Here is a 20,496-nt window from a genome sequence, read left to right as displayed (position 1 = left end):
AACCATCTTGAATCACAAAATAATAGGTCATGGTAAAACATATGCAGCATGCTATTAATAACAATTATCTTCAAACCAACTTACTCTGCACCAAACAATCTGCTAAATGCTTTATAACTATTCATTTAATTGCCTCAATAATCCTTCAAAGTAGGTATGATTAAATAAATGTTCTGGTAAGGAAACTGACAATAGGTGGCGCACAGTATATCTGTGGGTCAGTGTGGCCTTGAGACAAGACAGAGTTCAAACCTGTGCTCTTCATATCACAATGAAACTGCTCCAATAGGTCTATGTAAAGACCCAGATGCCTCTTGACATTTTAACATCTGAAGAATCTATGTTTTTTGTCTTGTTAGGTTTCCTTTAACTGTCAGCCTATTACAGCCTATATTGCTAAAATATAAAGTCCTAGCTATTTTCTCCATTATGGCTAGTGGGAACAATCCAACATGGGATAGGCTCTTCCTCTAATGATTTATAACCATTTAGCACTGTGCTTCCTTTTATGCTCTCCATAAGAATACAGATAATAAGCTCCTTCTTAGAAGCAAAACAGCTCGAGCATTTCACGTTATGGGGAATGAAATTTGAGTCATTAGTCTATCACACTGGTTTAAGTTGCACACAGAAGGCATGCTTTATTTGTGGCCTCCAAAATAAAGAGGTACAGAATAGCTAGAGATCTCCCCTTAGCCACTTAGCAAAGTGACTGAGTTAAGTATTTTCTTCAAGTCTACATAAATTTTCAAGTGGGTGATAATCTACACAGATTGGATAAATTTAAATTTTCCTTTTTCCCCTTTCAAAGAGAAATAAGGCTAAAACAAACACCACAACTCAGTTCATAAAATCCACAGTTACCCCATGTTCTTTTGGATCTTGCCCAATAGAGTGGTCCATAGCGGAATCTGCCTAGTTTAAAAGTTAGAGGCAATCATAGACTCTGAACTCCTCCCTCTGCCTTTACTAGGGACAAGCTCAAACAGAAAATAATGCTCGTACATTTTTTAAATAAATATTTGCAAGTAATTTGGGTAAATTCTTCCTGATGTACAAATTAAGAATAGGAACTCTTGAATGTAGCAGCCACAATTTTCAATGTCTACTGGAAGGTAATTTGCTTAAAATGGGATAAAATACCATAAACATCTAACATTTTTTAATGTGAATCAGATTCTATTGACCCAGATGGTTCATACAGGGTGAAACGAAGAACATGCAAGTTCTGCCACTGAATTTGTGTAAAAGAATGCTATTTTCCCACTGTAACAAATAAATTTACAATGTTATCAATATATATTTTCACAAACTTATTAGCATGTTGGTAATAGATTCCAATGATTTTCCCCTTTACAGTTTCAATGATTCTATCACATTCATCCTTGGACTATAGTATGAGATCTCTGCCTTTTGCGGACAGCTATTTGGAGTTCCCCAGTCTCTGATCATTTCTCTTTCCTGAACATTTCCTTCGCACTTGTGCTTTGTATCAGATACAGCATTTGGCCCTGTAAAAAGCCATATTCAGATTTTTTGCACTGAAGTCATTGGACATCATGGTGTCCAGGGACACATGTAGGTGGGAATAAAGGAGACTTACTAACAACTTGGATATGAAGAGCCAGAAATACTTAGAAGAAAAGCAAGGTAGCTAGACTTGCCTTTCTAGTTAAAATGTTTTTCTATTTAAAACTTCAGCAAAATTTTGCAACAAAATGTGCCCACACACCATCTCTACTTCTCAGTTTTCAGAGTCCTATAATTCTGACTCTACTGGTGTTGATTTGGGTTTAAATTATTTAGTAATGTCAGTGTGGCAATGATAATTCTGATTCATCCAATAATACCATTGCAACAACAAAACACAGAATAATCCTTGAACTGGAAGTTAGATGATTGGGATAATACTGTGCTTCCTCACTGACAACTGCCTCTATAGTGGTAGGCAAGTTGTTCTTTTTTTATTTGCCTTTTGAAGGAAGGTGTCTTAGTTAGGGGATTACTGCTATGAGGAGACACCATGACCAAGGCAACTTTTGAAATTAAGTGTTTAACTGTGGGGTTGCTTTAACTTTTTAGGTCAGTCTATTATAATCATGGTGGGGAACTTGGCAGCAGGCAGCTATGTGGAGAAGGAAAAGAGAGAGAGACAGAGACAGAGACAGAGAGACATAGATAGAGACAGAGACAGAGAGACAGAGACTGAGCCTGACATGAGATTTTGAAACATATAATCCCACAACAAGTAACATACTTCCTCCAATAAGGCCATACCTCCTGAACAGTTACCAAACAGTCCCATCATCTTGAAACCATGTATACAAATGTATGAACATATGAGGACCATTCTTATTCAAACCACCATAGAAGTGAACTTATTCATGCTATAAATTACTTCTAAAAACATCTACTTTTATTTAAGTAATTTTGTCTCATATGAAAAATAAATTTTCTTTAAAAATTAAATGAAGTTCTTTAAATAGCTGCACCTAAAATCCCAGACCCAGGAATACCACTCTTGGGCATATAACCAGGGAGGCTCAATCATACAACAAGGACACTTGCTCAACTATGTTCATACAGCTTTATTCATTAGCAAGAAACTGGAAACAATCTAGATGCCCCTCAATCTAAGAATGGATAAGGAAAATGTGGTACATTTACACAATGGAGGATTACTCAGGGGAAAACAAAACAAAACAAAACAAAAAACAATGACATCATGAAATTTGCAGACAAATGGATGGAACTAGAAAAAAATCATCCTGAGTGAGAGTACCCAGACAGAGAAAGACAAAAATCATATATAACTCACTCATAAATGGATTAATAGATGTAAAGCAAAGGATAGCCAGGCTACCTTCAATCCACATCCCAAAAAAGCTAGGTAACAAGAAGGACCTTAAGGGGGACACACATAGATCTCCCTAGGAAGGAGAAATACATAAGATCTACTGGATAAAGTGGGGTTGGGGTAGTAGAGAGGAGAAGATGGAGGATGAAAACACGAGGAAATGGGAAGGTAAAGCTGGGGGAGGGACAGAGAGGCAGAGCAATGGAAGAGACATCTTGACAGAGGGAGGTATTATGGGGTTATGAAGACATACTACATAAATTCCCAGGAATCTTTATGGATGGTCCCAATAAGACATCTAGCAATAATGGAGAGTGTGCCTGAACCAGCCTTCTCCTGTAATCAGATTGGTGACTACCCTAATTGTCATCATAGAACCTTCATCCAATAACTGATGGGAGCAGACACAGAGATCCACAGCCAATTACTGGGCCTCAGCTCCTCGAGTCCAGTCTAAGAGAGAGAGAGGAGTGATTACATGAGTGGGTCAAGATCATGATGTGGAAACCCATGGAAACAGCTGACTCTAGTTAGTGGGAGCTTCTAGACTCTTGACTGACAGCTGAGGATCCTGCATGTTTCTGAATTATGCCTTGTGAACGTGGGTTACAGGTGTGTGGCTTGGCCTGATGATGGGATCCCTGGCAGTGGGACCAGGATTTATCCCTGGTGCATGAGCTGGGTTTTTGGAGTCCATTTCCTATGGTGAGATGCTTTGCTCATCCTTGATGCAGGAGAGAATGTTAGGTCTTGCCTCCTCTTGAAAGGCCAGACTTAATTGAAGCACCATGGAGAGTGCTTACCCTCTCTGAGGAGTGGATGGAGGGTAGGAAGGAGGTAAGGGAGGAATGGGAACAGGGGAGCGGAGAACTGTGGTTGGTATGTAAAATTAATTTAAATTTTTTAAATAGAAGAAATGCCTTATGGTCTGCAATTTTCCACATAAATAACAGATAGGACTTTTACCCTGCTTTGAAGGCTGAGATTGTATGGTGAGTTCTCCCATTTCAGCCAAGAAGACTGATATTCTTAATAAAATCTCTTTAGTTCAGCCTGACAAAATACAATTACTCAATATCTATATGAAAATTAATTAAACCAATTAGGAAATCCAAGCTAAAATTGATATATTAATGTTTAATAGACCACATTTCTATGTGTGATGACTATCTTGTACTAAAATGTGCATAGTAGAGAGAGCAGATGGATTACTAAAACCATGCAGGCCTATGCCCATTACAGGCCAGCATCATCATTTGCCCTTTTCCCAATGACAGAGCCTACATATCAGGGTGTGGCTGAATTGCTGTTTCTGTTATCTGCTATATATTTCTTTAAGAATGTGAAACTTTAATTAGGAGTGATAAATTTCTGAGCTAATGTTACATACAGGAGACAAAGACATGTGAGGTCAAGCCAACTCCCACATCTACACACACAAAACCATAGACCATGTGAGCACAGGAGCCATTTTTAGAAGGGTCAGCTACTAATAAAAGCAGATTTTAAAGAACATCCCTATATTTTATGGAAACAGACTCATTTTTCTCCTTCCATCGAAGCTACAAACCATGTCTTGCAATGCATAAGAAATGCATCTATAGTAAAGCCTATAATGGTTGAAAAATGAATGTCACGGGTACCTTATTCACATACAATCATATTTATCATTGTGAATTGTTAAGACACAGATCCTCAAGTCATATGCATAATATTAATATATTTTAGAATACTATGTATGTATATTCTAAAATGAATGTAGGTAAAAATATAGAGTGAGGGGTAATTTTATTTTCTTAACTGTATGTAGTAGTTTGAATATAATTGGTTCCCATAAGCTCATTGTCAGTAGCACTATTAGGAGGTATACCCTTGTTGGAGGAAGTGTGTCACCATAGAGAGATGGGAAATATTCTTCTGTATATATGTTCCTCTTATTGGTGTTAATGAATAAAATACTGATTGACGATTGGACAGACAGGAAGTGGTGTAGCAGGACAGAATCAGGATTTAAGCAGAGACAAACAGGAAATCGTTCTCTTCTCTGAGGAGGTGCTGAGCAGTCATCATGTAGCAGGCAAATGAGTTGCAGGTTCACATTCCCCAATAAGATAAGACCACGTGGAAATACATGGATTACTAGAAATGGGTTAATAATTAAGACAGAGCTAGCCAATAAGAAACCCAAGCCAACAGCCAACAACTTTATAATTAATATAGTTTCTGTGTGTTCATTTGGGGTTCAAGGGCCGTGGGACCTGTCAGGCCAGAAAACTCATGTGAAGGAGGGTTTTTGGGTCTCATATATTTTGCTCAAGCCACACACAGTATCTCAGTTCATTTCCTGAGATATATTAATTCTCAGCTCCTCCTTCTTCATCACCATTGTCTGTCTGCATGCCATCATGTCCAGCCATGATGATAATGCACCAAACCTCTGAACTATCAGCCACCCAGTTAAAAGTTTTCCTTTATTAAGAGTTGCCATGGTCATGGTATCCCTTCACAGTGATTGAAACCCTAAGACACTATATTTTCTAAATATTCAAAGAGAGAAATAAAATTTCATAGTTTAAAAATACTTTCTTTCTGTCATGGTTAAAGAGTTTTTAATATAACAGCATGCTTATAGATAAAGCTAGTGAATTGTCATGAAATAATTTCAATGTTGATGCCAAGTTTTAATGAGCATGTAAGTTGTTAGAAAGAGATGTCACCTGTTGATAACTTGTGTTGATAGCTCTTTTGTAAATCAGAATAAAATGCTGCTGTTTTTGCTTTCCTAATTCATCAGAAGAGTTTTTGTTTTTGTATTTTTAAGAGAACTGATGTCCTTAGCAGAGCTCAAATATATTGAATGTTTCCACATGAAAAATGAGATGAGATTTACAAGGATAGATGCCACACATAAGCAAAATAAGAGTACTGTGGGCTTTGAGGAGTTATAAAAACATTTAGAAAACATTTATTTAAATGATTGAATGGATCATCAATTTTCAGACCAAAATGTGGACTGGTTTCTAGTTTGAATTTTCATTAGCCTTTTGAAATGTAATAAACATGCTATTTTAAGAAAGTAAGAATATGTTATACACATGTAGCATTCTTTGTGGTCTTAACCACATGAGGTAAGATCAGATTACTACCTGTTCAAACTTTAAGAAGACCAATGAACAGAAATTTCATGTCCTTTTTCCATGAAGGTGTCTGAAATGATCTGCCTGAGTGAATGATATTTTGGAATAGAACAGAGTTGTGATGGAGATAACTGGACCCATCAAAAATTTTTATCAACATTGATAACTCTTTGAATATTCATTACAATTTCTCTTATCATTTCTCTTTTCTTTATAGATATGCTTGGCCTAATATTTTCCCATTATCTTCATTTCTCTTGCTATTCTTATCATTCAGAGTTCTAGCATCTTACTGCATGGAATAATGTAAATAATGAGTCAAATTCTAAAGTTCCTGTCAATCCAATGTATCCACATCTCCATTAAGTAACAATGCACACTTAGCATCCAACTATTTCTGTTACTCAAAATACATAATTTCATATTCTAGTATGATGTTCAATTACACATTATTTTACATTCATTGGTCATTAACTGAGAGATGATTAGACTATAACAAAATTTGCATCCTCTAACTCCTCCTCAGAGAGTTTAATGATTGATCAAAAGAAGCAAGTGACAAATTGAAAAAAAATATCAAAACCCAAGTTGTATTATCATTGCCCCTTGTGAAGAAAATTTGTTGTCTTTCCTGACTCTGTCTATTTATATGTCTGCACAACATCACAACTCATTTCTGAGTTTTAAAAGATTGTTAAACTGGAGAACAATCCAAAGAGACAACTATTATCTGATGAGAAGTTGAAACCAGGCAGGCAGTGATCGATTCTGGGTGAAACTATTAGAACTCATCCTCACATGGGTCCCATATTTCCTCAACTTCATCTCCATATTCTGAAAATTCCAGATCAAAAGTGCCTTAGCTTACTGTTGAGTAGGAAACACGCTATACTCAATACTTTCTCACCAAATATAACCTATTACTATGGAGGAATTTAGAGCTTTGTCTTTGTTCACTTAGAAGCAATGTGTATGTTCTTACAGATGAGAAAGTTTACAAAGAAGTCAGCAAGGTGTTCACTGAAGTGTTTTCACCATGATTCTCCGGATTATGGCATACCTTTGTCTTGAATTTTACTCACTGAGTCACACAGCCTCTGAGAGGAGATGTCCTGTCTTCAGAACCAGTTGGTAAAAACTATTCATATAAAGATATGAATCCTAGAGTTCTGAGATGTCACAACTATCATTCCTTGCCTATAGACCTCTTAAGTTTCTATGTATCTCTGTGTGTGTTTTTTTTCTGTGTCGTATGTTTATATGTGTGTGCACACCTGTGTGCATTCATGAAGATGTCAAAGGAGGTCCTGAAGCATCATGCTCTATCAGTCTACACTTTATTCAGTGTATAAAAGGGTCCCTACTCAACATAGAATTAGGCTGGCAGATAACAAGTTGCAGCAATGCTCCCAACTTTGCCCACCACAGCACTTGTGTGGTAGACCTCAAGTGGTCACATCTGACTTTTTTCTCATCCATTTTTTCTAAGCTCTCTCAGGACTTCTCTAAGTACTATTTATCACCACACAACCAGTATACAAGGTTGGGACAGAAGAGTTATATTTCTACATTGAGACAACTAAAATATCAGGGTAAAGTAGCTATTTAAATTTCTATAGGTTTCTTTGTTTTTGCATATAATATGGAAAAATAACACGACTAAAGTGATATTAAATAAGAAAATGCATGCATAGTCTGTTATACTACATGATAAATCTTTCCATGAGTCCTAGCTATGTTCATTAATATTCAATAGTAAGCAATGTGTCAACATTTCATCTACTTCGAATTGCCTCTAAATAAAATTCTTACTAGACTTTCAGCAATGGAAAATAACAGGACTGGTGAAGGATGAGTAGAAGGAGGGGTTAAGCATTTGCAATTTAATACTTTTAGTGGTCATTTTAAGTGAAGTCCTCTTATCTATTGCAAATAAGACTCCTGGAGACAAGGAAGGCATATCAGGTATATACAGATTTCCAGCAGAATCTGATCTATTTCTCTGTAAAAATTGCCAGGACACATAAAATGTATTTTAAAATTCCTATTAAATTCATCTGCTGATAAACAATGCAACTGAGACAACAATCACAATTAATGAGCTGGCTTTGCACTGAAGTGCTAGTTTTAAGAATGTCACAGGTGCTCAAGAAATTGTTTATTGTGTCAAGAGCCTTTGTTAGAAGTGGAAATGGAAAAATAATGGTATTCTACTCTCAGGAGAACAGCATGCCCTGCTAGCATCCAGCTCAGAGATATAAGAGGTCCCCAAACCATTTGCCTCTAGGTGCACACTTCTGCCAATCAATGGCCAGCCAACACAGACACACAGCAAGTTCCAGGAACCGCTGCCTCTGGCTTGTGTATTTGCCTCCTTGATAGCACTGGACACAGATACATAAAGAAAGTGTTTTCCAAACAGTCCACCTCTGAAGTATACATCATAATCCTGCCTGTTCATGGTCCTAATAGGTAAGCAGTTCCTCTACACTTACCTCTCATTTATTCTACCATTGTCCCATTGCACCAGACCTAAACAGGTAAGACAGCTATAGTCTCCTGCCTCTGGGGAATACTTTACCCACTCAGCAAGTTTACTGAATTCAGGCAATGACAAGACTAATAAAGCCCATAGAAGTGGGAGCTGCTTCCCTTCCTTGAGTGTGCTCCGCTGCCCTGAACACCACAGAAGCAAGAGGACATGATCCATCCATGTCTGTCATATGATCCATCTATGTCTGTCACACATGTACAACAATCTTCAAACATTTTGACTTGTGAATTTAGAGGTCATGTGATTCCTAGCATTGATCCACTTTCCCATAATACCTTATGATAACAGGTTCTTACACATACGGGACACATGAAACTGCTACCCATGGTACACCCAAATGATTCCTGCACTGATTCTGATGCATAAAGTCAGTCTGTGATCCTATTCTCAACAAAGGCAAGATCACTTTCACACACTCCACCCATGGTCAATGCCAAATTCCTCCAAAACTGAACTTTAAGCAATACTAAGCCCAGTAAAGACCAATGAAGCAAAGGCAATGCTCAGTCAACTCAGCTCACTCCAAATTGGCAAATCCCAACGTACAAACACCAGGGACTAAAAAAATCCAAGGCACAATATCTCCTCCAAAAATTAGCAATTAAGTAGTGGTAGCTGCCAATGATGGTGACATAGACAAAATTCTTGACAAAGATTTCAAGAACAATTATAATAAATATGTTCCAAAATTTCAAAGTGGACGCAAACAGGCTCATGAGTGAATTAAAAGAGGATACAAATAATCTCTGCAGTCAATTCCAAGAAAACACAATCAGTTGAATGAAATGAGAAAATCAGTTCAGTATTGAAAATAGAATTCATCAGGTACCTAGAAATAGCAAATAAAACTCAAACTGAAATGATATCAGAAATGAGATATTCACTAAGTCAATAAAAACCTCAGTGGAAAGCTTTAACAGTGAGTGGATCCTATAGAGTGCAAACCATCAGAGCTAGAAGATAAAGAGAGAAATTAGATCATTCAGTTGAAGTCAATGAATTTTTAAGGAAAATGTATGAATTGTATGAATGGCATACAAATGATAAGTAGGACACTATGAAAAGACAAAATTTATTAATTATAGATGTAAAAGAAGGATAAACGCCTTATACAAAAAGCATACAGAATATTTTCAATAAAATCATAGAAGAAAATTTCCCAATCTCTGGAAAAAGATCCCCATTTGGGTACAAGAGGCATAGAGAACATGAGATGGGTAGAACTAGAAGAGAAACATCCCATGTCATATTATTGTCAGAAAACTATATAGAACAAATAAAAGATACTGAAAGCTTCAGAACAGAAGGCTTAATTCATTTATAAAAAGCTCAATTAGAATAACAGTTGACTTATCCAAGGAAACACAAAAAGCCAGAAACACTTGGAGGAACAAATATACTTTAAGTCCTGGAAAACTTGAAGATTATTATACCCAGTAAAACTGTCTGTCCTAATGCCAACTAACAAAAGAGAATGTTAAACATTCTTGGATACAGAAGCAATAGAAAATAACAAATCTGTGCACATGTAAATGTATGGCTTGTGTGTGTGTATGTGTGTGTGTGTGTGTGTGTGTGTTGTTGTTGTGGTGGGTGGTTGTCCCACAGCATGGATAGGAAGTCACAGGACAACTTTGGGTATCAGTTGTGACCTTCCATCTTATTTGAGACAGGGTTTTTGTTGTTTACTACTTCATACACCAGGCTTTTTGACCTGAGCATTTTCAGGCATTCTCCTGTATCTATATCTCATTTCACAATGCAAGTATTGGATTGCATACAGATAATACTATACCCAAGTCTGGGTTCTGGGAATTTTAATGTAGGATTCCATTCTTATTTGGTAAATATATTACTTTCTAATTCATTCATCACTTTCTTTTTATTTATATGCAGTCAACACAAATTCTTCTAATTTCTTATTTGTTAACACTTCTTGTTTTTCTGAGACAGAGTCTCACTATGTATCTCTGGAAGTCGTAGAACTGGGTTTTATAGACCATGCTGGCCTTGGACACAGCACCTGCCTCTACTTTCTAAGTACTGGGTTGAAAGGCATGTTCTGACTGTTACGAATGTTTTGCTTGTTTTATTTTATTAAACAATGTTTTATTTAATGTATTTTATATACTAACCAGTTTCCCATCCCTACTCTCTTCCATCCTCTCCCCCTTTCCCATCTTCTCCACTCCCCATCCATTCTTCCTCCATCTCTATTTAGAAAGGGACAGGCCTCCCCATTGGCTTGCACAAAGCATGGCACATCAAATAGAGACACGACCAAGCCCTTCCCCTTTCTGTTACTTCTTGATAGCACCTAGTATGTGTCCAAACCTTCTACCAAGTACATTACAAAATCCATTTTACTAGCAAGCAGTGCTCTGTGAATGCTTCTCCTAATTTTTTCTCATAATATTTTCAGCTTCACCAATGAAGTGTTTCAGAAATTGATTAATTGCAGCTTCAATAAGTTTTACTGCATAGATCACCAGTAGTGAAGTATTTCCATGACTGGACAGTGTCCAGGTTAATACAATCAACTACCAGGTAAATGTGCATTTCTTCTCCAGTTTACCCATGCTCTAACTAAGAATCTGAGATGTAGAAATTGTGTTAGAAGTAAAAATAGAGCAAACATGCAGAAAATCCAGACACATTGCATATTACTAATCCGACTTTAGCTTTTCTTCTTCCAGATAACTTTTCCTGTTGGATATAAAGCAACAGTAAAAACACTGCAGAAAAAGTGGCTGCTACCCCAACTGTTCAATTATATTGCCAGGACATGGCATATGGTCTCTCTCTCTCTCTCTCTACCTTTCAAGCACATAGATTGTTTAATCTGTGCCCATCATCTGATTATGAAACTCACCTCAATGATGGTACATGGTGCCAGAGTAGATCATTCCTTCACATGTCCTGAAAAATACACTCTTTACACTTTTGTGAATTTGAGTTTTCCCGGGTGCTTTCCTGTCAAATAACTAGGTTTCACTGCAACTGAACACTGTTTTTTTAATACATTTATTATTCTCTTTAATCAATATTTTCAAGTTTTCTAGAAACAGAGCAGCAGTCTTGGAACATACAAGTATATCCTCTCCAGCAACTGCCTGAGTGTCTCAGTCATACCCCTAAGCCATTTTAAGTCCCTATTACTTGTAATACATGGCTTGGTGCCACTCATCTCAATTCCCTTTGATGCAGTGATCACACAGGGTCAATATATCATAAAGTACACTCCTGTAAGATTGGATGTATTTTATGTTCATGTCTTCCATCTGTAACTTGGATACCTTTCTGATTTTAACTAATTTATTTATCACATACTATGACTACCACTTTTCCAGTCTTAGGTGTGACAACAAAACTAATAAGATTTTATTTTTCCTACTTTGCAATTTTATTAACAAAAGATGTATTCTACTTTTAGATGTTAGCAACCTCAGCATACTACTGTTTTTCTTTTCATATAAATTGAACGAAATTTATGTGTTTGCTAAATATGGTATCTCTACAGCTTCTTTCTGGTCTATCTAAATTGTCAGTCCCCTACTCCTGTGCTTCAGGGATGTTATCAAGAAAAATAAAGGGTTACTTGAACATAGGTACCGCAATTATATGACAGTTGACTTGACATCCAAGATGGCTACAAAGGTACTAATGGTTATCTATAGCATGGATTTGTAGGGGAAACAGTAACTTGTTTCTTTTAGGTAGGACTGGATTACTCAGTGAGTAAGATTTCATCATGCTAGTGAATACTACATAATATAAACCCTATTTCTCATTTCTGATCATTTCCATTCAGTGTGTTCAGATCACAACTGTTGATGGTTAATAAAAACCAAGTAAAGTGAGAAGCAGATAGGGTGTTGTTGGCGATTGTATGGTGTGTGGAAAGCACTCAGCTCAGTGTGCAACCCCTGAGAAGGGTTCAGTTGATAGACATTACTGTTGCCACTATCATCACTATTATCATAGGATAGCCACATGTTTATGCAAAATAACAGATCGGAGGCAATTGACAAGACTAACATTTAGAATAAATTCCCTCTGTCATGCAAAAGTGTTTACATTGTAATATTTTCAGGATAAAAATATTTTATGCAAAATAATAGATCAGAGGCAATTGAAAATGCTTATATTTAGAGTGGTTTCCTTCAAGCAGGAAAATAAATGTTTACATGGAAATAATTTCAGAATAAAATTGTATTTTCATTTTTTTCTAGAACAACATCTATTGGTTTAATTGAAGTTAAACTAGCTTTCGTTACAAATTATTACCATCCAAATAGTCTGGTGCTGAAATGCTTTCCTAGAGGTACATTTAAGAGAACAAATTAAGCATTAATAAACATGAGAAGGTATTTATTTTAAGTCAATTGCTCCTCAGAGGATGAAAGGGCATAGTACTCCTGTCACCCAAGGACCATGACCCAGTTCATTAGCTCAGGAGCACATGCCATGTACAAACCATCATTCAACATGCAGAGCCTTCTGTTTTCCTATTTTAAAGAAACCCAGTGCTTCAACTATTTTGACACTGTTTATTCCTATTCTTTAAAGAAAGCGGCTTTAGCATCAGCATCTGATACTAAGAGATAATTCAGAAGAAAAGGAAAAAAGTAACAACTTAGTCTTAGCTAGAGCTAAGTCCTTTGTACACACACTTTCCTAAGCTCTTAGATATATCCCTGATAGAAGATTTGACTCTTTTTCAGCAGGACTGCAGAAGGAAGAAAGAAAACAGTACAACATTTCCTCTGACAACAGGCAACTGGGCTTTCTTTTTTCAGGAAAAGTTAGATTTAAGATCCACATTACAGACCTGAGGCCATACAGGACTGTGCCATCTGGATGCAGGCGGATCATACGGTTTTTGACAGTCACTCCATGGACAAAGGACTTCTTATCATTGAGGAAGTAGGTATCAGGCACCCAGAGCTGGTCTGCCACTCGATTGTCCAATGTCAAGTTCAAAGGTATTACATTGTAGGACAGCCTTTTATCTCTCCAGGCTTGCTGAAAATACATGGTCAGGGTATAGTCCTGTGGATGGGAAAAGAAATATAGTTACTTTGTATCAGAACAGACTGATGTAATGTATTAATTGATTTAACTCATACTTCGAAAGCACCTACTATGTGACATACATCTAACATAGCTGTAGGCACTATGAATACAGGGTAAATAAAGTTATGTCTACACAAAATTTGTTGTATATTACAAGAATACAGATATCAACAAGCAATTACATAACTTATTTTTTTCTTTTACAAAGTAGAGTACATAAGGTTCTTTTAGACAAGATATAAATACAAACTTAAAAGAATAAATAGGTACTTGATTTCCTCTGTCCTGAAACAATTAACTTGCATATCAAATCTAAGATTTCATGCATTGACTCATTCAACAAATGATTAATTCATGCCTGGTATGTAGCTGGCGGTGATGAGGGTAGATCAAAGGCTGATCTCAGAGTTTATGAACAAAGCTAGATAAATTAACAGAGTAACACATAATGTTATAAGTCCACCAAGTTAATAAAATATTTAAAAATTTGTCTGGGATGGTGTGGAGAAAAACCTCTGTAAGGAACTGAAATGGTTCAGAGACCAGATAAGCCCAAAGCACTGGTTCTTAGAAGAACATTCTAAGCACAGGAGAGTGTAAAAATGTCCTTAGAGTGGAGAGGAATCATCATGTTTAGTGAACAGAGTAAAGACATTCACGTAAGAGAGCAGTGGCACTAGAAAGAGTCTTAGGAAGAGTGGGACTAGAACAATGTTATAAGGTTTACCTTTCAGGAGAGGATGCATACTTATATAACACCCAGCTATAAAATGACAACAAATTCTGGTGAGGATGCAGAGAAAGAGGAACCCTACTACTTTTGGAAGAAATGTGAACTACTGCGGATACTGCCGCAATCAGTATAGACATTGTTCAAAATCTAAAAATATACTTACCATATGACTCATTACAACCTGTAATCACCCAGAAAGACTCCCTGTCCTACCATGGAGACACCTGCACATTGATATTTATTGGCTCTAGCCAAAGAAATTGAATTAGAATAAATGAATGAATGAAAAAAAGCGTATATGAACAATGAGATTTTATAGCCTTGAAGGAAAAAGACACATGAGCAGGAAAAATAATGGAACTGTAAATTGTTAACAGAAAGAAGCCAGACTTTGAGACAAATTCTTCATGTTTTCTTTTACACATGGAGCTTAGATGCACACACATACACACACACACACATAAATGCGCACACACACACACACTTGTGTGCATCAGAGTAAAGAAACTGGAAATGAGACCACAGGGAAGAAGGAGACCAGCCAAAGGATGTAAGAAGATGGGAGTTGGAAGTGGAGGAAGAGAAACTAGCTGTTATCAGGTATACATTTGCTTCCTTTTGCTTGAGTTGATTAAGTATAAATGGAGCTTTTAATATATGCTCAATCTATTCCTAACTATAATGGGTTTAAATAATGCAAATGCAATTTGTAAACCACAAAGCCCAATATATTATGAATAAAACATTTACATATATATTGTGACATGCTTGATCCTTTAGAAGCCTATGGACACAAAGGAATTGCTCTCTCCCCTTCATTTGAATGACTAACCGGAGGAACAAATGCTCATTTGAAAAAAGATAATTATAAATCTATTTTAAAATTAATTCACAATGACCTACTTGAGGGCTTTAAAAAATGAGAATCATGTCTTAATCATTCCAGCAGGCTGAGAGGCAAGATCAGCACCAGGGCACAAATCATGAATGAGTGAATGTGCTGTAAATTGTGCCTCTGGGATTTCTGCCCAGAGCTGGATAATTCTGTATATAAAGAATGTTATTCAGTCTTCACAATGTCCTGATTTTTTCCAAGCTTGGTTGGGATTTATGTATCCCAGCTCAGTGCTTCACATGATATTATATGCCACAAACACTTAGGAGAAAAGTATAAACATATTCACAAAAAGTTTGACTGTGTCTCTGGATTTGCACATCTGCTCACTTTGTCCTCATCGAGAAGTCACTTCATCAAATGGGATCTAAATTTAGTGTCAGAATTCTATTATAAAAATACAGATATACTAATATTCTGAAGGCATTTCAGACTCTTAGATGAAATTCACTTCAGCAAATCACTCTGAGAATTATTATGGACTGCTCTGCAAATTTCTAGTTCAGTAAATAGTTACTATGAAGGTCCTTAGGAGAATTCACCGGCTTAATAGAAAGAGCATTAGAGACCCAGGGAGTACAGTTCTGCAAAGCAAGAGCAGTACAATGAAGTTTTCATAAGTCTGTACTACACATAACTGAAACCAGGACATAAAAATATTAAATAGATAATTTATATTGTGAATGAGGAAATACTCTTAGTGATTAATAATTCTTGAGAGGAAATGAAAATGTTGATTCCTAGAAGTCAAAGCTACTTACTTCAATAATAAGCTTTCTTTATATGAAACACAATTTGAAAGAGCGTGATTTTATCAGTCAGCAGATATATATTTGGGTTCACGAAATTTTGTTCTATTTTGGTCCAAGTAAATGGCAATGTTGTGATGTTACATTACATGCTAACTTCTATTATTTGTCAGCAAGGCATTTCCTGCTAAGAAATACTCCCATACATAACCTGAACATTGTATAGAGTATCACCTTCCATTTCACTTATCTCAAAACTACACACCATGGCACTGTCAAGAAAGGAAGTGTTTGTACGCATGAGGAAAGAATGTTCCAATGCTCTATATTCCCCTTATCCACTTGTTTACCTCAGATAAATCCATTCAACTTCCATATTGATCTTGTATCCTTTAGAATTTAAACAAGAGGAGCCGTCTCAAAGCTGGTATTTTCAAACTGGAAAATCTCAACCTGATCACAATCACCATGAAACATATATTTAGAATCTCAAAGCTAAAATCAATTCCTTTTCAATCTCGTGAAAACTTTAGTAAGTAGCTTGTTTGTCCCACTAAATGCAAGCAAAAAAATAAATTTAGAAAAAAATTATGAAAGCAGTTATCTGATGATCATGTGAAGTCAAACAAATAGACAAACAAGAAAAGGGATAAAAAGTGAAGTAAGACCATTACAAGGGTAGTACTATTGATTTAATTTTGTGTCTCCCTTTTTATTTTATTGAATTAACACATCTGCATGGGCACACAGGTCCACACACAAGGTTGGATGCACATAATCCTAAATGACTGGAGATGAGTGCTATATTCATGAGTTCAAAGGTGAATATTACTCAGCTCTCATTTCCCCTGAAATTAATCTATAGATACGACTCAATACTAACATTAATCATGTCTTTCCCATATAGGGACTTCTTTTTGTTAATATTAACAAGATGCTAAAATTCATATGCAAAACAAAGGAATGAGAAGAGTCAAAATATCTGGGCATGATGATCTGAGCCTTTAGTCACAGAAATCTGGAGGCAGTAGCAGCAGATCTCTGTGAATTTGACGCCAGCTTGGGACAGATTGAGTTCCAGGATGGCCAGGACTATTACACAGAGAAACCTTGTCTCAGAAAACAGAAAGCAAATAAGACAAACACCAAACAAAGAATAGGAAAAATGATTTGAAAAGGAAAGAAAACTGTTGAAGGACACAGAATGGTTCTTAAGACTTAGAAAGAAAGTAGACTCAATATGTGGTGACAGTTACAGAAACATAGACCAGTAGAATTTAACAACCTAAAAATAACCACACACACCTCTGTGTTTGCTTGATTCTCAACAAAAGAACTGAGGCAATCAATTGGAGAATACATAATCTTTTTAGCAATTTCCGAATATCTACATAAATGCTCTGAACTCATCCTTCAAGAACCATAAGCCCAAATAAACACATTCTCTTATGAGTTACAGAAGTGTGGGTAGATATACCTTCATATGCATAAATTTGATAATATTGTCATACTTATAATCAGCTTTGAAAATTTTCTTTCCCTTTGTTTTAATTTTATAATTTAAAGTGAAAATTACACAGTAACACTATTGTAAATTTTTTATAACTTTTTCTAAGGTGAATATTTTGCACGACCATAGAGCTATCAAATTAGGAAATTAGCACTCAAATATTACTATTTATCATTAATAAACGACTAGATTCCACTTATTCACTGAAGTCATTTTTTTTTCTTAAACCAGGATTCATCCAAGTTACGGTATTGACTTTTTCAGTCCTTTGATCTGGGATAGTTTCCTAGTCTCGTTAATTTTCTGGTCATGCTTTTGAAGACTTCTGGTCAGTTTGTTGTTGTTGTTGTTAAATATGATTCAGTCTGGATTTTCTGGCATGTGTGCCTAGTGGACTGGGGCTACACAGTTTTAGACAGCTTGTCACCTAAGCTATGGATTATCTGTTACAGACAGGATAGTATGTGTCATCCAGCACATTCTTACTGATCTAAATTTTGAATAGTTATTGAAAATGGTATCAACCAGGCGTCTCCACTGTGCTGTTACTATTTCCGTTTGTAATTTTAAAAAATCAAGATTAAGTATTTCAGAAACATGGAAACAATAAACCAATCATCTTATTATTAGGCTTATATTGATAATATTCTAATACAGTGGTTCTCATCTTGTAGGCTGTGACCTCTTTGGGGGTCAAATGACCCTATCTCAGGGGTTGCCTAGGACCTTCAGAAAACACAGATATTTACATTGCATTCATAACAGTGGCAAAATTTCAGTTATTAAGTAGCAAAAATAAATAAATCCATGCTTGGGGTTTGCCAGAACATGAGGAACCGTATTAAAGGGACGTAGCATTAGGAAGGTGAAGAACCACTATTTTAATATTTTCTAAGACTCCATTTCTCTTCATTCACCAGAACCTTAATCAGTATTCAAAGCAGTAGGCACTAACCTAAGCCTGATTGCCACATGCATGAGAAGATTCCCCATAGGGTTCCTTTAACTTCTCCCTACTGACTTCACAGACCGTGCCTATCTTCTGGCCACTTTTAGACACAGATCTTCACTCTGGTGTGTGCTGAAATTTCTTCCTGGTCAAGCCTGTATGTTTCACTCCTGTGTCTGTAGTCACTACTTACCACAAAGTTTCTGCTTTCCCTCTTACTGCCATTTCATCTGTGGCTTTCCATTTCTCCTTCTCCTTCTCCTTCTCCTTCTTCTCCTCCTTCTCCTTCTGTTCCTCCTCCTCCTTCCTCCTCCTCCTCCTCCTCCTCCTCCTCCTTCTCTCTCTCTCTCTCTCTCTCTCTCTCTCTCTCTCTCAGGAACTCAGAATTTCTACTCTATGGATCTTTTCCTTTGTTTTTCCCATGCCACCAATACTCATTTGGAAAAAATATCACCAATATATTTTCATATTCCCATTTAACTTCTCTGTATCCAGGGAGAAGCCATTGGGGAAATGAGTGTGTTTAATTTGGGTTTGGTGTCTCCTTTGAGCACGCAATAGCATCTGCTAACTTCTCTAATAGACAGACTTTAAAGTAAATCCTCATCAATGATAAAATTTACTTTATCTGCTGTGGCAACATTTTGTAAGCTTTTAAAATGACTGTTACTACACTGGAATCTTGAGCTTCAGTAACTAATCTTGCTTGCATGTTCTACTAGATAATAGTTACATCTCAATTTCTTCTCTAAAGAATTTATGATTTGAAAAGGGGAATTTCTTTTAATTACCACTTGCAGAAACAATTGTGTCTAGTAATCATTGTTTATTACTTTTAACTAATGGCATGCCAAGATATAGGTTCTGAACTGAGAGTCTAAACTTCTGCCTCTTCTAAGACTTTTCTAGTCCTGGGAAGGCAATAAAAGCCCACGATCAAGAAATTTAATGATTCATTTAAATGTAATACATGTTTCTCGTGTATAAAATGCAACACTTGTTCAACATGCACACTGTAGCTTTTACTCCAGCTCTGGCAACAGTTTATTATTTGAGGGCAAGCTTAGAAGACACTTTCATGTTCCCTTCTTGTATTTTTCCTGAATTCCATAACTGGAAATGCAAAATAGTTTTCACTGCTAAAATCCTCATGTTTTTGCCAATGATATTACATGTGATGTGTAAATGCTTCCTAAATATTACGACCATCTAGTCACTGGCCAATAATTTTATGTTAATGTGGCTTCTTTGGGGCTGAGAATGGTGGAAGGACAAAACAGGACCAAGAACCTTGCATTACAGAGCCATTTGTAGCTGACAGATGGAATGAGTACAAATATAATATGTACTCATTCATAAGTGGATATTAAGATAAAGTAATGACCACCAGCTTAGAGGCCACAACCCCAGAGGACCTAGATAATAAAGAGGACCCTAAGAGGGACATACATGGATCCCTCTAGGAAGGGGAAAAATACATGATCCCCTGAGTAAATTGAGAGTGTGGGAAGTGGGGAAAGAGAGGGGAGGAGGGGACGGTAGTGGGGAAAATGTATAGCTCAATAAAATTTTAAAAAACAGTGATATCTCTTTTCTGTGGAATTGCAAACTGCTATTTTTGGTCTCTGTTTTAATTAGGGTTATGCTGCCTAGTTTTATGTAACCTTGGCACAAGCTAGCATTATCTGAAAGAATTGAGAAATGCCTCCATATGGTCCACTTCTAAGGCAATTTCTTAAAGGGATTCTATGGTTCCATGCCTGCCACCAACCGCAATCACACTGCCCTACAGGTACCAACGCTGAGGAGCACTTGGGATATCCCTTCTCTGGCATCTTGAGCTGGTCCCCTAACTTAACTAACTTGGTGTGATTGAACCTTTCAGAGCCTCCAAAGCCTGACCTCCATTTGATCTTGTCTCACTCAGTTTCCTCTTAGTGTCTGTTAGGAAGTGTGCAGGCAGCTAATGGCATGCTGTGATGTCCTTGATAGAAAGTCTAGCTTATTCATGTGGGCAGAGACAATGTTTGCACATT

The 20,496-nt window shown here is 36.6% G+C and overlaps 1 protein-coding gene across 1 annotated transcript in view; it reads right to left on the bottom strand.

The window, feature by feature from the left end:
* Window positions 1-20,496, bottom strand: part of Gabrb2 (gamma-aminobutyric acid type A receptor subunit beta2) — a 221,053-nt gene that overhangs the window by 124,879 nt on the left and 75,678 nt on the right. Inside the window, exon 5 of the mRNA XM_005071932.4 lies at window positions 13,380-13,600. Coding sequence (XP_005071989.1) covers window positions 13,380-13,600 — 221 coding nt within the window. The remainder of the gene's footprint in view (window positions 1-13,379; window positions 13,601-20,496) is intronic.

Source organism: Mesocricetus auratus, unplaced genomic scaffold, assembly GCF_017639785.1.
Source record: "Mesocricetus auratus isolate SY011 unplaced genomic scaffold, BCM_Maur_2.0 Super-Scaffold_100007, whole genome shotgun sequence".
Taxonomy (NCBI): domain Eukaryota; kingdom Metazoa; phylum Chordata; class Mammalia; order Rodentia; family Cricetidae; genus Mesocricetus; species Mesocricetus auratus.
Note: the sequence above shows the minus strand (reverse complement) of the source record. Positions and strands in the feature narration are given on the sequence as shown.